Genomic DNA, 19553 nt, shown 5'->3' with positions numbered 1-19553 from the left:
CCCGCAGGCCAATGAGAGGAGAGAGAGAAGCGGCCAATCAGAAGGCTGGGAGGAGTCTCCCTTAGCAACGGGGATAGGGGCGGTGCAGGGACGGGGCTCGGCCAATGGCGGGGCGGGGCGGCCCCGCGCGAGGCAAGCCGGGAACATGGAGAACTTCTCGGCGCTGTTCGGCGCGGCCGAGCCGCCGCCCGCCGCCGCCGCCGCGCTCGGATTCGGGCCCGCCAAGGCGCCGGGTGCCGGAGCCGCACCTCCGCCCGCCGCTTCGGCCGCCGCGCCGCCGCCGGGCGAGGACGCGGCCCGCAAGGCCGCCGGCGGCCCCTTCTACCTGCTGCGGGAGCTGCCAGGTGCGGGCGGGCCGCGGGGCGGGGCGGGTGCCGGACTCGACCAGTCAGCGCGGCGAAACGCGGCCGCGGGGGGAACTGACGGCGCCGTCAGCCAATGAGCCTGCGGGGGCGGGGCCATGAACGCGCGGTCCGGTGGGGAAGTGGGCGGCGGGGGGTCCCCGGGCCCGGAGATCTCGGTGCTGGGAGGGTGCAGGGAGTCCCGGGGCCTGGGCACGGCTGAGGAGAGGGCTCGGAGATCCCGGTGCTGTGGGGTGCAGGTGTTATAAGAATCCCGGGGCCTGGGCACGGCTGAGGAGAGGGCCCGGAGATCCCGGTGCTGGGGGGATGCGGGGTCCCCGGAGCCTAAACGCGGCTCGGGAGAGGGGCCTGGGGTGATGTCGGGGCGTTTCCCCGTGCCCATCTGCTCCCGCGGCCGCACAGGCACTACGGAGCTGACGGGCAGCACCAACCTGATCACACACTATAACTTGGAGCACGCCTACAACAAATTCTGCGGGAAGAAGGTGAAGGAGAAGCTCAGTAACTTCCTCCCCGACCTGCCCGGCATGATCGACCTGCCCGGCTCCCACGACAGCAGCAGCCTGCGCTCGCTCATCGAGAAGCCGCCTATCTGTGGCAGCTCCTTCACCCCGCTCACGGGTGCCATGCTGACCGGCTTCCGCCTGCACGCCGGCCCGGTGAGCCCCGGGGCTGGGAGCCGGGAGGGGGGGGGGTGGGAGGAGCCCGGCGTGGCCTGACCAGCCCCTTTTCTCCCCTTTTGTCCACAGCTGCCCGAGCAGTGCCGGCTGATGCACATCCAGCCACCTAAGAAGAAGAACAAGCACAAGCACAAACAGAGCCGTACGCAGGACCCCGTCCCCCCAGGTAAGGGCTGCTGCAGCTGCCCCCCTCCTCCCCTTCAGCACCGGCAGGGCACTGGCTCATCAGGCGCTTCCGCTCCTCCAGAAACCCCCTCGGACTCCGACCACAAGAAGAAAAAGAAGAAAAAAGAGGAGGATCCGGAGCGGAAGAGGAAGAAGAAAGAGAAGAAGAAAAAGAAGGTGAGTGGCAAGGCTGGGTTCCAGTGCCCAGCCCGTGGACTCCTGAGGGGCTCCGTGAGCGGCCATCCCTGAGGGGCTGCTGCCCACCAGCTCTCACAGGTTCTGTCTGTCCTTCTTCTGCAGAACCGGCACAGCCCAGAGCACCCGGGGGTGGGCAGCTCCCAGGCCAGCAGCAGCTTACGGTGAGGCCACGCCGGTGACACCCTGGGGATCCCCCAGCCCATGGGAACAGCCCCAGGCTGACCCCAGGGACACTGGGGCTGGCCTGTGCCCCTGGCTAAGAGGACACCCCTGCAGCCCCCCAGGACCAGGGGCACGGACTCTGTGGGTGCTGACCTCGGGCTTTTGTACCTGAAGAACCTGGAGCATCAAAGCTTCTTTCTTAGTCACCTTTTAAAGTCTCTTCTGAGGAGGGGCTGGTGGCCGTGGCTGCTGTGACCCTCAGCTGTAACGGAGGAGCCCCAGCCAAGGTGTCCCTGCAGCGTGTGGGGTACCCTCCTTTGGCTCCCAATCCTCACCAGCACCCACGACACCTTCCCTGGAGCTGCGTTTCCCATGCCCGGAAAATCCTTACCTTCTGTGGGAGCAGAGTGTGCCTCAAGGCGGTGCCTCCCCCAAACTGGGCCAGGCTCAGCTCTTACCCCTTTCTCTCTCTCTCCCTCGGGACTGGGGGGAAGGCCGAGACCCCGAGGATCAGGAGCCCTGGAGGGGCCGCTCCATCCCTGGACGCCAAACAAAGCACACGCACGGCCCCGGGGTGGCTCATTAAATATCCTTTTATTCCTCGTTTTTAAAATGGATGATAATAATAAAAAAACCCTGGCGTGGCTGTGCGGGGCCACGGGAGCTATTGCTGTAGAGAAAGAGTCCGGTAGTGCCGGCAGGGCTTTGGGGACGGGGAGCACACAGGGCTCCTTGGCTGCGCTTTTTTTGGCATGTGATGAGAAAATATTGCTTTCCGGGGATGCACCTGCCTCTTCCCCCGAGCGAGCAGAAATAAAAACACCCCTGCGACAGCGAGAAACCTCCTCGGAATCATTAACAGAAATTTAAAAAAAGGCAACAAAACCAACAACCCCCCCCACCGACCACAGCCCCCGGGGAAAGAGAACAAAGAGCAAAAACTGCGGGCGGGGGATGCTGGGGACACTGTGCCAGCTCAGGCTGGGGCTGTGGGGGGACTGCCCCCACCCTGCCTACTCCCCGGGCCCCCCCAAAGGGGGCTGGAGGCTGCAGACACCACAGATCAGGGAGAGGAGCATCTGAGGATGGGTACCCTGGCACCCTTCAGGGAGGGAACAGTGACACCCGGCACCTACCACCGCTCCTTCCCTGGGTGCAGGAGGCAGCCCTACGTCCCTCCTTTGGGGACAGGGACAAGGTGGGGGCGGCCCAGGCCCTGAGCAGGGTAGTTTCTTCCTCTCTCTGGGTAAGATATATAATTTCTGCTTCCTTTTTTTTTTTTTTTTTTTAATATTTATATTTATATATATAGATATTTATATATACACACACCTGGTAACTCGGAAAGAGAAAAAAAATAGAATCCGTAACAATAATAATAATAAAAAAAAGTATTCTGGTTTAAAAACAATCCGTTCCTACCACGCCAGGCGAGCGGGTGATTGCACAAGGCCCACAAGTGGCTGGCGCAGCCGAGGCGGTGCCGGGGCTGCGGCCCCTCCCCGAGCCCTCCCCGAGCCCCCCGCGCGTGTGTGCAGCCCCCCTGGCCTGGGGGGCAGAGGGAGGAGCAGGGGGGGCCCCGCCCGGCTCTCCCGGGAGTCCACAAGCTTCTGGTCTGGCTGCGGCGGGGCTCTGGGGGCCGCCGGGGAGGAGGGGAGGGGGCGGCAGCTCTGCCCCTCATACCGAGATCTCGTAGGTCGTGCCCCCCACGCCCGAGACCTTCTTGACACCTCCGCGGGTGGGGCTGCTGAGGGGCACCGGGCCCGGCGGGGCCGAGCCCAGGCTCTTGGGCTGCCCGTTGGACTTGCTGTAGGCCGTTCTCATCTGCACCTCGTCCCTGCGGGAAGGAAGCGCAGACATGGGGTCAGCAGAGGGGAAGAGGACACTGGCACCCAGCATTGCCACAGCCACGCCCTCCCCAGGGACCACCAGCACCCGCTCCAGATCCCGAGGGGCCCGCCGGGTGACCAAGGCTCTGTTCTGAGAGGAGCGGGAAGATTTCTTTTGCTCTTCCCTAGCATCTCTCCTCAGGGAGAGGGCTGTTCTGCTGCCCCAGGGGCTCGGAGGAACACGGGGCGAGGCTCCCCCACAGGCCACGGGCACCCCCGTGCCATCGGAGTACTCACTTTGGTGCCAGTAAGGGCTGCAAGGCCACCTCCTCAGTCTCGGGGCCGCCGGCCTGGGAGGCTGTTTTTTGGCTGCTGTAAGACACGGATTTGCCCAGGTGGGGGGCGGCGGGCTGGTCGGGGGAGCCCAGCGAGCGCACCCGCAGCGCCGGGGGGGGCTCGGGCTTGCCGAAGCGGGGCAGGGCCGGGCGGGTGAGCGGGTTCTTGCCCAGGGGCGAGCGCTTCGAATCGTCCGAGGAGGAGCTGGTGCGGGGTGCGTTGCCGGAGCCCGGCGTCGACTGGATGCCCGAGTCCGCCAGCCCCGCGTCCTCCTCCCGGCCCGGGGCCGGCGGCTGCTGCAGCAGTTTCTCCCGCTCCTGGATGGAGGCCACGATGTGGCGGGAGAGATTGTCATAGCGCACGGGCGAGGGATCGCGCGGCGCCGCGTGCTTGGGGGAGGCGGCGCTGGCGAAGCGGCCGTGCAGGTCGGTCTCTCGCTGCTGGGCGATGCGGGCCGACAGGAAGGGCGAGGTGTAGCCCACCGGCGGCTCGGGCTCCGGGCCCGCCTGCACCGACTCGAAGTCGGGGCTGTCGGAGGGCGTGAGCAGGCTGTCGTAGGAGAGGCTGCCGTTGCGCGTCTGGTTCACCAGGCTCTTGTAGGAGGTGGAGGTGGTGCCCTCCGAGCGGATGGACTGCAGGTGGCCCGTCTCAAAGCCCGTGCCCTGGGCCGACTTGAGGCTGGAGGAGCGGGAGCCACTGGAGAGAGGGTCGAAGTGGAAGCTCTTGCCAAAGGTGGGCGAGCGGAAGCTCTCTGGTTCCAGGCTCGGCTCCGAGCGGTAGCTGGGCTTGTGGCCGCTGTCGCAGATGGAGTTGGGCTCCTTCAGGCTGTTCACTCGGCTCAGCTGAGGGGTAGAGGGGCAGCAGTTACCCACAGAACGACCGCGGAGCTCCTGCGGAGCTCCCAACGCACCCCCTAAACCCTTCCTGCACCAGGAATGGGGTGGCATCCCCTCGGGGCTGGTCCCCCGCTCCGGGCTCAGCCTCACCTTGGCGCTGGTGGAATGGGGCAGGGCCGCCGAGCTGCTGCTGCTGCTGTAACCGGGCCGGTACTTGTACATGGTGGGAGTCGGGGGGCTGTCCTTGCCTAGCAATCTGCTGTCTGCGCCGGGAGAGAGGGGCACGCTCAGGGGGGCTGCGGGCAAGGAACGCGCCCAGCCCCGCCCTCCCTGCCCGAGAACCGGCTCGGAGCCTGGGGCGGACGGACCAAGGTGGGAAGGACGGGCTGGAGGGGAGGTGCACCGGGGTGGGAGACACAGACCGGGAGGAAAGGTTGTCCCCACAGCCACACGCGTGGGGCTGGCACTTCCCTGCCCCTGCGGCAGCCCCGGCTGGGTGACACCCTGGGGGTGCACGGCACGGGGGTGTCAGGGCGCTCAATGGGACACACACACACACCGCACCACAGCCCTCAGCGGGCAGCAGGGCCGGGCAGCAGAGCCCAGGCAGGGCCGGGAGAGCTGCGGGGTCTCCAGCTGCCGCAGAAAGCAGCTGCCACAGGCTCTGCCCATCACATCCCACCTCCGGCCAGGCCCACGCGGAGCCGGCCACAGACGCTCTGTGCCGCTGAGCCAGGCCCGCCACCACTTTGCCTCCTCCATCCTGGCAGCGCCGAGGCTGCAAGGCACAGCTCCCGGTGGCTCCAGACAGCGCCGTGCTGGCTTGGCCTCCCGCAGAGCAGAGCTGACTGTGAGCATCCCGCAGGCTTCTCCAAGTGCAAGGGGCCACACACACCGGCCCGGGAATGCTGACGTGCTCCAGGTCTGCCCTATGGCCCTGGCTCCTGGCCCGCCTGGTGCAGCCCTGGGCTCCCCTCCCAGCGGCTGCCAGGACCCTGGTGCCCTCCTTACCCTCAGTGGTGGCCAGGGTTAAGTGTGTCCTCAGGCCCGTGTAGCGGCTGAGGTCGGGCTTAGGTGGGGGTGGCGGCTCGGCGTCAGCAGATTGGCTCTCCGTCACCTCAAGGCTCCCCTTGGACTGCAGAGACAAAGCGCGGGCGGGGTCAGGAGGGGCCGAGGCCTCAGCCCCCCCGGGCTGGCAGGGCACGGACGGCGGCGCTGGGGGCTCCCGCTGCCTCCCGGGCCATCCGACAGAACAGGGGGCGGCGCGGGCCCCAGGTGGGTGCTGGAAGTGCCAAGGAGGGGGAGCCTCCAGAGGGTGCTGCGTGGGGAAGGATGGGAGCAGTAAGGGCAATGGGGGGGACAAAGCCTCACTGTGGTCACTGCCACGTGGGACGGGGACAGTTCCCATCCCACGGGGACACGAACGAGACAAGGAGGGGGACAGGGAACGTGACCAGGCTCACTCGGTTCTCTACTCACGGATGCAGGCTTGCACCCCTGGGCTCCGTGGAGGGCCCCAGCGCAGACAGCGCTGGTCCCCACCTTCCTCACCTTCGTCCTTTTCAGCTCTGTCTGGATACCATTGTCCATGATCTTGACAGTGATCTGACCGTCTGACACCTCGGGCCGCAGGAATGGGGGTCGCACCAGCACCGTCTGCTCGGCCTTTGGGCGCCCGAGGTACCTGGGGAGGGGGTGGGAGGAAGGTCACGGCCTGCAGCCCAGGATGGAGCAGCTTTTCCAGGGGTGCAGAGGCCAGGCTCACCTGGGGGCCGGGGAGCTGCAGAGGACCCGGCTGACATTCTTACAGCAACCGTTGGTGAAGGGATTGACGCCTCCGCGGAACTTGCCCGTCACCTGCGGGACAAAGGAGTGTCACAGCCAGCCGTGCCAGCTCCCTCAGCACAACCCCCCAGGATGGAGATACTCCGAGATCCCGCTCCTTTTCCTAGTCCCTGCTTCAGTGCTCAGCTACCCTTGAGGGGGGTAGGGTCACCTCAATTTCACCTCCTGGGCCCCAGAAGTGCCCGCCTAGCTCCATCCTCTGACTGCACTGCCCCGCAGTCACCCTGTGCTCTAAGTCCCCCAGCTATAATCCACACCCATGCTCTCCTGGGAAATCCCAAAATGTATCCATAGGTGGCCTGGCTAGGCAGGCAGTCCCCGCCGTGCTCCCCGGGACGTACCTGTTCGTTGGTAGTGCGGCCCCTGGCCACCAGCACCACGTGGAAGCCCGTCAGGCCAGCGACGGGAATGAAGAAGAGCCCAGCCACGCACATCACCACCATCCTGCCACAGCCAGCTAAGGAGCAGCCACGGCCCCGCTCAGCACCGCACCGCACCGTCCCCAGAGCCCACCGCCCCCTGCCCACGCCCTCGGCCCAGGAGGATACGTGACGGCCATGCGGACGCCGGAGAGCTCCTCCACCTGGTAGAGGACGTAGAGCAGCCCGAAGCCGAAGACGCCCATGATGTGCGTGGTGAGCGACAGCAGGAAGAGGAAGAAGTAGCGGTAGTTGCGCCGCCCGATGCAGTTGTTGACCCAGGGGCAGTGGTGGTCGAACTCCTGCCGGGGATGGGGCACGGTGAGGGGGTGCTCGCGGGGCTCTCTGCCCCGTGGGGGGCTGGCGGGGGCCCCGGCGGCTCCTCACCTCCACGCAGTTGTCGCAGACGCTGCAGTGGGAGCAGCGGGGCGGGCGGTAGAAGCGGCAGGTCGCGCACCACTTCATGCGCACCTGGATGCCCTTGATCTCCACCGTCTTGTACAGCGGGGCCCGGAAATCGTCCTCCTTGTCCTCGTCCTCCTCAGCTGACGGGGACACCCCGGCGTGGCATCAGGTCCCAGCCAGCCCCTGCCCGCCCGAGCCGAAGGCTCCCGGCATCACCTTCCCGTCACCCGGCACAGGGACAGCCAGGGACCCCCAGACACAGGCCGGGGGGGGCTCTCCCAGGCCTTGCCCTGGAATCCTGACACTGCCTGAGCCCCAGGGACCCAACGCGGGGCACTGAACCCAGAGATGCCATCCCTGTGGCACTGTCACTGCCCGATCCCACCGGGCAGGGTGATGAAGGCTCCTCGCCGGTCTTTTGGAACCCAGAATTCCCCTTTACCTCCCAGGAAGGGTGCAAGGAGGCAGCTCTTCCCGGCCGGAGCCGGACTCACCTCGTGGGAATATGCCCGGGTCCATGAAGGTGGCCATGCTGAAGTTGGCCAGCACGAAGAGGAAGACGACGGCATTGTAGGCGGGGATGACTGGGGACACGTAGAGACTGAGCCCCGGGCACCTGCGGGAATGGCAGCCGTGAGACCCTCGGACCCTCACTGGTGCCGCTCCCGCCACCTCCCACTGTCCTGGGGGCTCCTGGCAGTGCATCCCACACCCAAACTGGAGCACATCCCGACCCCAGCCTGGGGAGCACCTGGGGGCCACTGTAGGACGTACTCCAGGCATCCATCAGGGAGCAAAATTCCCCTTTGGGAGGCCCCACAGAGCCGTGATGCTGGGAACAGGGAAAAGCAGGCCAATGGCATGGGGAGCACCCAGGGGGTCTGCCAGAAAGCACCTGGATGTTGTCGTCCCTGTGCCACACCAGCTGCTCGGGGGCAGAGGGGACCCTGTAAGGGGACGTGAAACCAGCACCAGCTCTGGTGCCTCCAGAGCCACTCATGCTCCTCACATCCCAGAGACAGCTCCAGCAGGACATGGGGACCCTGGGCAGCACCCAGCTCCTCCAAGAGGCCCACGGGAGCGCAGTGAGGGAATCACCCTGCTCCCTCCTGCCCCAGCGGGAGGGCTCGGGACAGCGGGCTTCCCCCTTGCAGGCGCCAGCGTAATTCCCTAATCTGCTTTGCTGCTGGGATTTAATCCCACAGATCTAGGGCAGCATCTGTCCCTCTCTTCCCCCCACCGGGCTAAGTGCCGATGGATTTAGGTGGCCGGAGCAGCGCGGGGCCGGGCGGGCAGGGTGACATATGGTGCCAGCGCCGTAATCCCCCCCGGGCCGGGGTGAAGGGGCAGGCGCTGGCCCTGTCCCCTCCTCCACCACCACCCACCGGGACGGGTCCCATCGCCGGGTGAGCCATGGCAAGGCTCCAGCTGGGAACGAGCCCTCGGTGCAGGGCTCTGTCCCAGTTCAGGGCCCTGAGGAGGGCAGGGGGGCACCCCGGGGTGAGGAGCAGCAGCTGTGCCCGGGGCAGCGGCCCCGGGCAGGGCAGGAGAAGCGGGCACACCCTTCCGGCACGCACCTGGCAGCACGGAGGGTGAGGCGGGCAGGGCGCTGCCAGCACCGGGCACCACTCCGCGCCCCAGGGAAGGTGGGAATCATCAGTGGGACCTGCTCTCACGGGACAAGGCGCAGGGGTGAGAGCAGGAGGGCAGACTTTTGGTGGCAGGACACCCATGGCTGGCAAGGAGCACAGCAGGGCCAAGCCACCCCAGCAGACTCCTCTTCTTCCTCCTCCTCCTCCTCCTCCTCTCTGGCCGCTCCAGGCCCCACACACTACATCAGGCTTCTCCTGCAAACCACCTTCCCCAAAGCCTCTGCCTCACATCGTTCCGCAGCCCTGCTGGGCACCCTGGGCACTGCCTCCCTGCTCCGTGTCAGGCCGGCATCTCCCGGGATGGATCTCCCGGCCCAGCCCCCCGAGCTCTGCCCCGGGCTGGGGAGCGGCTCCTCCAGCGGCACCGGCCATGCCGGCCCTGCCGCCTCGGCTGGAAGCCAGCCAGGCGGATTCTCTGCAGCTGGGACGGGCTGGAGAGGAGTGCTCCTCTCCAATCTGTGCCCCAAAACCCTCGGAGGACAGCGCTGGAGGGACAGGACCTATGTGACAGCACCTGGCCACAAGCCAAGCAAGGGAAGGATCACAGAGTCGCGGAATCACAGAATTGTCGGGCTGGGAAAGCCCTCCAGGATCACTGATTCCAACTGCTTCCCCAGCACTGCCAGGGCCACCACTGAACCATGTCCCCAGGTGCCACAGCCACATGTTTTTTGGTGACTCCACCACCACCCTGGGCCGAACACCCCCTTCCATGAGGAAATTTTCCACAACATCCAAACTAAATCTCTCCTGGCACCACCTGAGGTCGCTTCCTCTTGTCCCATCACTTGTTCCCTGGGAGAAGAGCCCAACCTCACCTGGCCACACCCTCCTGTCAGGGGGGTGTAGAGAGCGAGGACGCACCAGAAGCAAGGACCCCATGTCCCTGAGCTGAACTCCTGCTCCACTTGAGGCAAGCCCCCCTGGCTCTGCTCTCTGCTGGACAGAGAGGGCCAGGGGGCTCAGAGGAGCCCTAAAAATAGGAAATGCCCTTCCAGAAACCCTGCGGAAGGAGCTCCTCTTTCCAGGAAAGGAAATCCCAGCCCAAACCTTTGTTTGAAAGAGATGGAGGGGAGCCAGGAAGACCCATGCCCGGGCAGCCATCCCACACGGGGAACAGCCAACAGCCGGGCTGAGCCAAGCACACAGCCTGGATCCGGAGAGACAGAGCCCAGGGAGGCGGGGAAGGATCCAGCCGCCTCAGAAAGCTCTGGGGCAGGCAGAGAGGGAAGCGCCAGGGGAAGGGAACACCTCTGTGCTGTCCTGGCAGCCAGCCCTTCCTGGAGGGACACAGAGCTGCCGGGGCAGGACAGCGCCCAGCGGGTCCCTGGGCTCAGCCACACTGACAAGACCCCCTGGATGGGATTCACGGGCCAGGGCGAGCACAACACCATCCCCACAGAGCCAGACCCTCCAGTGGGCACCCTGCCGGTGACCCCAAAGGCAGGGAGTCACCTGCTGGGACCATCCCCACCCGTGGGAGGGATCAGGATCCTCCACAGGGAGCAAAGGTGCTGCCCATCCCCGAGGGAACCTCCTTATCAGGAGAGCGATGTGTTCCTGCCTTTTGCTCTCCTGAACGGTGAGTGCAGGGCTGCAGGCCCTGCCTCGACCCGGGGGCACACAGGGCAGGAGGAGCAGGAGCAGGAGCTGGAGCAGGAGGGAGGCTCCTCACCTCACCTGGCCACGCAGGTCCCGCAGCACCCGCCGGGTTCCCCCTCGGGATCGGGATGCAACACGCTCACGGCCAGAGGAGCTGTCGGGACTTGTCCCTGGCAGCACATGAGAGGACCTGGGAAACCTCGGGCACCATGAGTCACACCGGGATGCTACCAGTCGTGCCTGGAGAAGCCTGTCCTTCCCCGCTGGTATCCCCCTCCCCAGCCCCTCATCCCCTGCACTCTCCCAGGCACAGCCTTCCCTCCCTGCCTCTTCCCTGGGGCTCTGACCCACGGGCTCTCCAAAGGCCTCGGCACAAACACAATCCCGGCTCACCCTGACCCTCACACAAGTTTGGATCTGACTGGGTGCGGGGATGACACTGTGTCCCAGTGGCACTGCCAGCCCCAGGAGGGGACAGGGAACCTGAGAGCCTGCTGCACCAGGAGCTGGCACCGGCCAGTGGGGAGATGCAGCAATGGACAAATGGACCCCAAGGGGGAATTTCCATCCTAAATCAGCACCTGACTGAGAGCCAGCATCCCAGGGGGAGGCAGGAACATCCCTCTCCTGCTGCCCTTCCCTCATTTCCACGGCCACGGGCTCAGCAGCAGCTCCTAATTAAATTAATCAATCAAAGAGAGTTCTTGGCCCAGAGATACAAATCCTGGATGGACCAAAAAGCATCCAGCGGATAGGCTGGAAGCAACACAGTTGGAGCCTCGAGAGCCCTGCCGATGCCTGGCAGCTCCCTGCTCGGGGGAGGCCCCCCAGAGCCCGCCCTCACAGCTCCCACTGCACTTCCCAAAGGATCAGCCTTAGGTTGGATGCCGACAGTGGGAAGGGGCTCAGCAGCCCCCAGGACCACGCAGGAGACAAACCTCGAGCCCCACATCTGCTCCAGCGCCAGGCGGAGGCTGTCCCAAGGGAGACATCCCGCACGGCCGAGCCCCGTGTGAGTGCTGTTCCCGGGGTTTAATGGGATGTTCTGAAGAAGGATAAACAACACCGCTGACCTGCAATTACAGCGACCTGCCCAGGTGTCCCTGCCCCGGCCAAACCTGCTCCACGGCGCCGGCTCCGGCACTGCCTCTCACCGCCCGCTGATAAGCGGCTGCTGCCGACGCTGCTCGCGCCCGTGGCCGGGATGGGCTCGGGGTCCAGCTGTCCGGCAGCCGCCGTGCCAAAAGAGAGCCGGCCTGTCCCCTAAGGTCACCCACGGGGCGGCACCGCCCGCTCCCTCTGCGCCTCCTTCATCCCCCTGGCACGGGAGCGACAGTCAGCGACTTCCACAGGCGTCTGGCAGCCCGGAGCAGCCAAGCCCCGAGCCTGGGAGCCTGGTGATGGCTCGGTGTCCCAGCGGGGGACGGCCACACGCTGCTGAGTGACACTGCCAGCTGGGCAGGGCGAACCAGCCCCGCGCCCCTCTTTGGTCAGAGAGTTCCCCCGTCCCTGCCCGGCGGCTGCCAAAGCCACGGTGACCTTCCCGCCACCAACAGCTCCTTCCCGGGGAGCGGCAGCAGCCACGGCACCCGTCCCTTCGGCCTCCCGCAGCTCCAGCTGACTCCTGTGGCCACAGCAGGAAAACCCCAGGGAGTGGGAGAGGCTCCCTGAAGCCAGGACCCCAAACACATCCCCGCTGAGACCCCGGGGATGCCCTGCAGGATTTGGAAGCCATTCCAGCTGCCGTGCTCTGGCTTTCCTGCCTGGCACGCTGTGCCGTGGTGCCAGCCCCGCTGAGCCACTCTCTGCCGGGCTCCCTCAGCACCTCGGGGTTCTGCTCCCACGCCTGTCACCCCCCTGGGCACGTCACCGAGGCACGTGTCTCCAGGCGGGGAAGAGCAGCAGCCCAGGGATGTCACCACGCCTCTCTAGCACCCAGCACCACCTTCCAGCCCAGTGGGCCCCCCGAGGCCCCAGTGACCTGCTGGCCATTTCCCTGGGGCCCTCTCCAGGGACACGGAACCCTCGTTGCCCCAGGGGCAGGGGCCAGAACACAGCGAGTGATCCGCACAGGGGTCAGAGTTCTCCTCCCTGAACTTTCCTTTGCGGCTCACAAATCGATGACGAAACTAAAAATAACACGTGTCCTGTCCCAGCCCACCGATCCACCTCGCCTGGCTCCAGAGGAGAAAGTGATCCACGCGTTTTCCACCCGCAGGTCACAAACCAGTTCCCAACCCGGCTGACCCGGAGCCGAGCGCTGCCTCACCAGGAGTGCCAGCACGCGGCTTCCCCTGGGAAAACTCACGGAGTGAAAGGGCTCCCGCCGCGGCTGCGGCGCCCGGAGCACAATATCCCCCTTTCCTTCCCTCTGGGAGGAAATCCCAGCTCCTCTCCCCTGTCCTCGCTGGCCCGCCCCGCTCTGGCCGAGCAGCTGGGACTCACGTGAAGGCGAAGAAGAGGGTGGTGGCTCCCACTAGGAAGATGGCAGCAGCGGAGACCGGGACGTACTTGCTGGGTTTGAATCTCTTTCCGGAGGCTGCTGGCATGTTGGAGCTGTGGTGGGGGGTCCGCCCCGCAGCATAGCCCAGGCCCCAGGGGACTCAGAGCAGGATGAGAAGGGGAGGGGGACAGGGACTGACCCCTACCCTGCCCCCGCGCCTGCTCCTGGGGCAAGTTCCGAGCGGGGCGGACGGTCCGGAGAAGGCTCTGGAGCAGGAGGCCCAGGAGAGGAGCCCACTCTTAAGCTCTGCCCCGTGAGAGCTCACAGGCGCAGGGAAGGAGGGTTAAAAACATTAAAAATTCACAACAGAGAAGGGGGTTTGGGTTTAGGACAACCGTTGGAGCGGGAATGCTGAGAGCCCTTCCCAGGCTCAGTCCAGGCAGCAGCCCACAGGGAGCAGGACTCCTACAAGCAGGCTCTGAAAGGAGGGAATTCCCCAGGCTCGGGCAGGGCGCTTCCCAGCCTGCCAGCAGCCCGAGAAGAGCACAGGATCAGCAAACTCCTTGCAAAAAAGCCACTCCGGGAGCCTCAGGGAAGCCACTGCTCCTTTTTAATCCTCCTCTGCTGTGCCGCAGCCCCCGGTGCTGCACGGGAGGAGGGGGTGGTCTCCAAGCAATCCCAGCTTCCTCACGGAGCTGCTGTGCCTCCTCCTCCTCCTCTCGCTGGAGGGGTCACGGAAACACTCTCCCTGATTTCACCGGGATCTGGGGCTGGCTGGCGGTGGCCGTTTAATTTTATTTATTTCTCTCTTGTCTGTTAAAGCCGAGGAACAGCTGGTGCAAGGTTGAGCTGTAAATCCTTTCTTTCGAGGGGGGCGGAGGGGAAGGTCTGGCGGATTGTGGGCTTTCCTACTTGCTCCTTTCTCCTGACCCCCCAGGCCCTTCCATGGGCTCAGTATCCACTTGGCGGTTGGGGAGCGACGGGAATTTCACTAGATCTTCTCTGCAGCAACCATTTCCCAGCAGGTGAACGGGAATGGGGTGTTCGGGGTGCGCCTTCACAACCCCAGCAGACACCAAAGGGTGGAAGTGGTGCTCAGCAGCTCTGTCTCACCCATGGCCCAGGCGGTGCCAGGGGAAACCTCAGTTTGTTCTGAACGGCTCCATTTCTTCCTCCCCCTTTCTTCGTTAAAATCCTCCTTCATTCATCCATCCGTCCGTCTTTTAAAAACAAAACTACGTAAAACCATTAAAACCCGAGGTCCGGTGCGCCACAGCTCACCTGGAAAAAACAAGGACAGAAATTAGCATGGCGAGGGAAGGGATGGAGCCGGCTGTCATTATTCAGGGCAGCCTGGCCGTGGCGTCTCCCGTCCCAGCCCAGGGGCACTGGCTGCTGCAGGAACTCCAAACCACCCCCTCTACCACCGAGAAACCCACCCTGAGCCCTGGAGGGACTCCATGAACTCCTGCCTGCAGCTCCGGCTCAAATCCCAGCATCAGCGAGTGCTGGCTCCCTGAGGGGCAGGGGCTGAGCAGAGGCTCTGGGACTTAAGGTGGAGACCACAGGAGGAAAAAACGTCCAGGAATCTCACCCCTTTCCCTGGAAGGCAGGAGACAGGAGAGGCCTATGGAAAACAACAATCCCATGATCGGAGGTGGCCTTTGCAGCTCTGGACTCATCAGGAACTGTCTCGCCAGGACAAGGAGGAGTGGATTTGAAATGACAGAGCTCAGGGTTAGACGGGATATTGGGAAGAAATTCTTCCCTGTGAGGGTGGTGAGGCCGTGGTACGGGTTGCCCAGAGGAGCCGTGGATGCCACATTCCTGGAAATGTCCAAGGCCAGGCTGGATGGGGCTTGGAGCAACCTGGGTTAGTGGAAGGTGTCCCTGCCCATGGCCCCGACCGGCCCCAAGCCCATCATCCCTCCTATCCCACCAGTTCCTGCTGCCACAGCCACCACTCCTCACCTTGTCACCGTCTGTCACCAACCCTCCCCTCACTGCCTCCACGGCACCGCGGGTCCAAGCGGAGCTTTACAGCTCACTCCTTTCTCCCTTCCAGCTTTCTCTGCCTCCCCAATTTCTCCTTCGGGGTGGGCAGGGAGCTCTCCAGCACTGACTAAACGCAGGTGAAGGCTGGGAGAGCTGCGGCTCCCAATTAAAGGCAGGTTTAATGACAAGGATGCGTTACCACCGAGTGGGTCCAGCCCCGGCTCACGGCGTCAGCCACCCCGGCTGACTCACCCGGGAACCGCTCCCGCCGCTCGGCCGCTGCAGGACCGAAGCTCAGCTTCCCACCCCAAGCTTCCCCTGCCCTTGGGAGTGAGAGGAAACGTGGGGCCAAACGCTCTGCCCGGCCGGGAACGTGCAGGTTTCACCTGGCAGCAGCTCCTGAGTGGAGCAAATTGAACAGTAACACCAGGGAAAGCTGTTTTCCGTAGCAGGGACAGAGTTCCCTGGAGAGCAGCGGTTTCCCAGCCCCGCTCTGCCTGTTCGGGGAAGAGCCCAACACCCCACAGAGCCGAGCCCAACAGCAATTCCAGGGATGGGCTATCGGAAGTCCAGGCCTGACATCATGGCTGATTGCTTTAGCAGGAGCAATCTGCTCCCAGAGCAGCCGGCCCTTTGAACGCTCCGCCATGGAGGCACGGCCACACCTCGGGTTCAAACAGACGCTGCCAGGCAGAAGGAGCTGTTCCCTGATAATTCCTCCTCCGGAGATCCCCACCCTGCCCTCGCAGGGATCCAGGGGCACGCAGCTCGTGGCCCTGCTCTGCCCCAGCCCTTCCAGACAGAGATCCAGGTGCTCCAGCCCTTCCACGGGGCAATCCCTGCAGAGCTGTGCACGCCAGAGCCAGCTCCCCATGGAATCGGGCACCCATGGGAAAGGCCCATGAGCAGGGGGAGAGCCCCAGTGCTGCCATTAGCAACAGCCCAGCGAGAAGCGATGCAAATGCATCCCTGCTCCAGCCACCTGTACCTGGAATAACTCCACAACTCATCAAATAGGAGGCTGCTGAGCCCATCCCGGCTCCCACAGCCACCACACTGCTCCCGGAAATCCCTTCCAATGGCTCTGGCGTGCTGAGACCCCGCAGGATTCTCCAGACCCAGCCCTGCTGCAGAGGCCCGGGCAGAAGCTGTCAAAGCGCAGCACAGCGTGCTGAGATCTCTGCTCTGTCATCCTTAAGGGGTGCAGGAAAGACACAAGGAAAACCCACCCCGAATTCCCACAGATTACACTAATTCAGGCCCTGATTCTCCCAAACACACATACTCTTTCCCAGCCATTCCCTTTCCCAGCCCCACAAACCTGCCCACGTCTGGCCAACTGACCCTTCCTATCCCTCCACCTATGCCCCAAATCCTCTGTCTCTCTGGCCACTTTGTCCCTATCCGCAAAGGCCACCACAGACTTCCCTGCTCCAAAGAGTCCCCAGCTCATCTTGCTTACCTGTGGCCTACGTGGGCTCTGCTCTTGCCTCCCATTCCTTCCCCTCCGCCAACTCCAGCCCAGCAACTCCTCCTCTGCCGCTGCTGCTCCTCCAGACCTGCCCTGCTCCTTCCTCCCCCAGCGCCTGTGTCACTGCTCACTCCCCCTTCCCTCTCCCTCAGAAATTCCACCTGGTTTTCCCATCCCAGCGCCTCCTTTTCGGAGCACTTTCCCAGTTCCGCTCTGCTCAGCCACCCTTGGAGCAGTCATCTCCACTCTCCGCGGTTTCCCTCTACTCATACAGGGGAGCTGCTCCTGTTTCCTCCGTCTCCATTTCTGGGGATTTCTTTTAACTCCAAATTCCCTCCCTCGGGATATGTGCAAGCACGACTGCCGCCACCTTCCCTTTCTTTGAGCCCGCATCTCCTTTTCTTGGGTCAAGGCCCTGTAAAGCCTCACTGATTTCCTCCTTTTACTCCCCCTCCCAGCCCTCTGCTCCTCCTTCCCTGTATCCCACCCCTCTGCTCATCTGCTTCAGCCCCTCTCCAGCCTTCCCACATGTAGCCAGGTGCTCCATGGCTTGTCCCTTCTGGAGCTTGAGGCCCTCCCCACCTCTGCTGGGACGGGGACACATGTGTCCCCAGCTCCCGACATTTCCTCCTCCCTCACTTCAGCTCCTCACTCTGCTCCCGCCCAGGAAGGAGGAAATGCACCTGGGCATCAACCGTGCGGCTCGTGGGATCCCTGGGATCCACGGCACAGGCAGGACGGAGTTCCCTCCCGGTTACCGGCTCCCAAACCTGTGTCACTGGCTGTGATCCACAGCTCCCGACCTGCCCGATCCAGCCGAGTTCCCATGGCGCAGGGCAAACACACAAACAATTCCTTCCACGTGAGGCAACTCCCAGACAGGGCAGATCCCGGGCTGCACGGAGACGGGATGTGCTTTACCTGTTCCCATTTTGTTTTGATCAGCTGCACCCCAGAGTCCCACAGAGCCACCCCAGAGCTCGCTGCCTGGCACTGTGAGCGAGGGGCATCCACGGCACAAGGAATTCTCTCCTCCCTCTGCAGCTCCCTCTGCTCACCCTGTTAACACTTCACACTCCCAAATCCATCGGAGAAAATGCGAGCTTTCCCAAACCTGGCGCTGTGGCCAGAGCAATGCCAGCGCGAGATCCCCACTGTGACCAAGCAGGAGCACCTGCCCCAGCAGGGAAGTCTGGGGACACTTCCCCGCTCTCAATTCCGAAAGAGGATGCACAGCAATGTATGTTTGGTTGCCCCTCGGCTCCAGGTGCATCCTGCGCACCTGCCTTTCTCCCATGTGGAGGTACAGAAGGATCAACGCAGAACATGGAGAAATATTCCACCGCGGACAGCCAGAAGGCTGGAATCTCTCTGTGCTTATCTCCCGCCCAAGCCTTCCCCTGCTCCCATCCTCCTTCCCCAGCCCGTCCCGCTGGTTTACATGGGATTAGCCCCATTTTATGAGCGAGGCAGGAGAAACAATGCCCTATCCACTGAGGCCGCGTCCCAACGGGCCCCACAGCGAGCAAGGACAGTGCCAGCCTCTTGTCACCGTGTTAGGAGACACCGGGCACAGCGACAGGTGGGAATGTCCCCAGGCAGGCTCCTGGCAGGGGAGTTCAAGGTCTCCCCCTGGACCCACCCAATCACCACCCTCTCCATTCCCAGATGGGGCTCCTGGCCTCGGGAACCAACGGGAATAAGCGCTTGCTAAGGCAGCGCCTGGGCCGGGCGGAGGGCAGAAATTAAGCTCAGATTAAGCTCAGAAAGAGGCTCCAAGATAACTCTGGCTTTGATCAGGACAAGGCTCTGGTTGTGCTTTACACGCCCCAAAAAAACCCGAGCAGCTCCTAGCGCAGAGAATCCTGCTTCCCTAACGCCCCAATCCAGCTCCGTGCCGGGGCGGGAGCCGGCAGATCCGGGGGAACCACTTCCCAGAGCCACGGGGAACATAAGGGCAGTGGATCCCCTCCCGAATAGGCGCGGGGAGGTGGGTGGAAGCCCGGGGCTGGGGACCTGCACAGCTCGGGCGTTTGGGAATCCGAGAATTCTGAGGAGAGGCCAGTCCGGACCCCTGTCCCCCCCAGATCCGGGAGCAGGCACCGTGCCGTGAGAAGGGACCGCGTCCTAAGCAGGGTTCCTCCTTCGGCCGCGGCACAGGGGCCGAGCTCCGGTGCCACAGATCAGCGCGGTGACGGCGTTCCCGGGGGCCCCGGGGACAGGCCGGGTGCAGGACAGCGCACGGGTGCCCCGGGCTCCCTGCGGCAGCCCACGGCCGCTCCCCGGCCCCGGGCGGTCTCCAGCCGCGGGGACGGGCCCCGCTCCGCCGCGCTCACCCCGCGCCCGTGCGCAGGGGCGGCCCCAGCCCGCGGGGCACCGCTCCCCGCCAGCCCCGCACCGCCGCTCCCGCGGTCTCCCGCGGTCTCCCGCGGTCTCCCGCGGCACGGGAGAAAGCCCCGACGCCGGCGGGGCCGCGGGCACGGAAGCCGGGGCAGGAGGAAGCGGCGTTCCCGTGCAGAGGCACGGCGACCGTCGGGCGGGCGGCCGTGCGGAACGGCGGAGCGGGGCCGCGGCCAGCGGGGCGGGCCGGGCAAGGGTCGGCGCCCGCCGGGTTGCCGGGCAGGAGGGTTCTCGGCGCGGTGGGGGAACACCGGGGCGCAGCCCGAACCGCGCGCGGGGGGGAGCCGCGGGGGCAGCGGCGGGGCGGGGGCGGCCGCGGCCGGGCCCCGGCGAGGGGCGCGAGGGACGGGCGGGTCGGGGAGGCGGCGGCGGCGGCGCCGGAGCGGCGGGGTCCCGGCGGGGCGGCGCGGCCCACGTGACTCACCGGCAGGAGGCCGCGCGCGGCGGCGGCTCCGGGGCACGGACGGCGGTGGCTGCGGCGGGCGGGACGTCACGCGCGCGCGTGCGCACCGCGCCCCCCCGCGCGCCTCCATTGGCCGCCTCCCGCGGGCCCGCCCCGGGAGCGGCGGCGCGCATGCGCGGGGCCGGGGAGCGGGCGGGCGCCCTCGCACCGCGGAGGGAGGCGCCACGGCCGGAGGCTGGGCGCGTGCGCGGGACGTACCACAGCGGGGGCCGGAGGGGGCCACCGGTCGGGAACGGGCGGCGCACACTCCGGGCGCGGGGGGGGCCCGGGGCCGGAGATCCCCGCCCCAC

General features: G+C 65.2%; 2 protein-coding genes across 2 annotated transcripts; one reads left to right on the top strand and one right to left on the bottom strand.

Annotated features, from left to right (window-relative positions):
* The first annotated feature begins 145 nt into the window (after positions 1-145).
* On the top strand, positions 146-2411 carry MED19 (mediator complex subunit 19). Its single transcript, XM_040066580.1, has 5 exons — positions 146-344; positions 765-1021; positions 1112-1208; positions 1290-1384; positions 1508-2411. Exons 1-5 carry the CDS (start codon positions 146-148, stop codon positions 1568-1570), a joined length of 711 nt encoding a protein of 236 aa, XP_039922514.1. The 3' UTR covers positions 1571-2411.
* ZDHHC5 (zinc finger DHHC-type palmitoyltransferase 5) lies at positions 2143-19291 on the bottom strand. The gene is made up of 12 exons (XM_040066579.2): positions 19225-19291; positions 12937-14215; positions 7732-7853; positions 7220-7377; positions 6962-7134; positions 6755-6857; positions 6334-6425; positions 6120-6252; positions 5580-5703; positions 4719-4831; positions 3694-4574; positions 2143-3404 (listed from the first exon to the last, which is right to left on the bottom strand). Exons 2-12 carry the CDS (start codon positions 13038-13040, stop codon positions 3245-3247), a joined length of 2163 nt encoding a protein of 720 aa, XP_039922513.1. The 5' UTR covers positions 13041-14215; positions 19225-19291; the 3' UTR covers positions 2143-3244.
* Between the last annotated feature and the right edge of the window lie 262 nt (positions 19292-19553).

Source organism: Hirundo rustica, chromosome 6, assembly GCF_015227805.2.
Source record: "Hirundo rustica isolate bHirRus1 chromosome 6, bHirRus1.pri.v3, whole genome shotgun sequence".
Taxonomy (NCBI): domain Eukaryota; kingdom Metazoa; phylum Chordata; class Aves; order Passeriformes; family Hirundinidae; genus Hirundo; species Hirundo rustica.
The sequence above is the reverse complement of the archived record's forward strand: the minus strand, read 5'-3'. Positions and strand labels throughout refer to the sequence as shown.

What these genes read in the sequence shown, in the direction of transcription:
- MED19 (XM_040066580.1), top strand. Translation starts at nt 146, where the DNA reads ATGGAGAACTTCTCGGCGCTGTTCGGCGCGGCCGAGCCGCCGCCCGCC. An exon ending in TCCGCCTGCACGCCGGCCCG is followed by an intron (nt 1,022 to 1,111) that starts GTGAGCCCCGGG and finishes TTTTGTCCACAG; the next exon opens with CTGCCCGAGCAGTGCCGGCT. An exon ending in GCAGGACCCCGTCCCCCCAG is followed by an intron (nt 1,209 to 1,289) that starts GTAAGGGCTGCT and finishes CCGCTCCTCCAG; the next exon opens with AAACCCCCTCGGACTCCGAC.
- ZDHHC5 (XM_040066579.2), bottom strand. Translation starts at nt 13,040, where the DNA reads ATGCCAGCAGCCTCCGGAAAGAGATTCAAACCCAGCAAGTACGTCCCG. An exon ending in GGCGTCCGCATGGCCGTCAC is followed by an intron (nt 6,858 to 6,961) that starts GTATCCTCCTGG and finishes TGGCTGTGGCAG; the next exon opens with GATGGTGGTGATGTGCGTGG. An exon ending in CAGAGCTGAAAAGGACGAAG is followed by an intron (nt 5,704 to 6,119) that starts GTGAGGAAGGTG and finishes TTGTCTCTGCAG; the next exon opens with TCCAAGGGGAGCCTTGAGGT.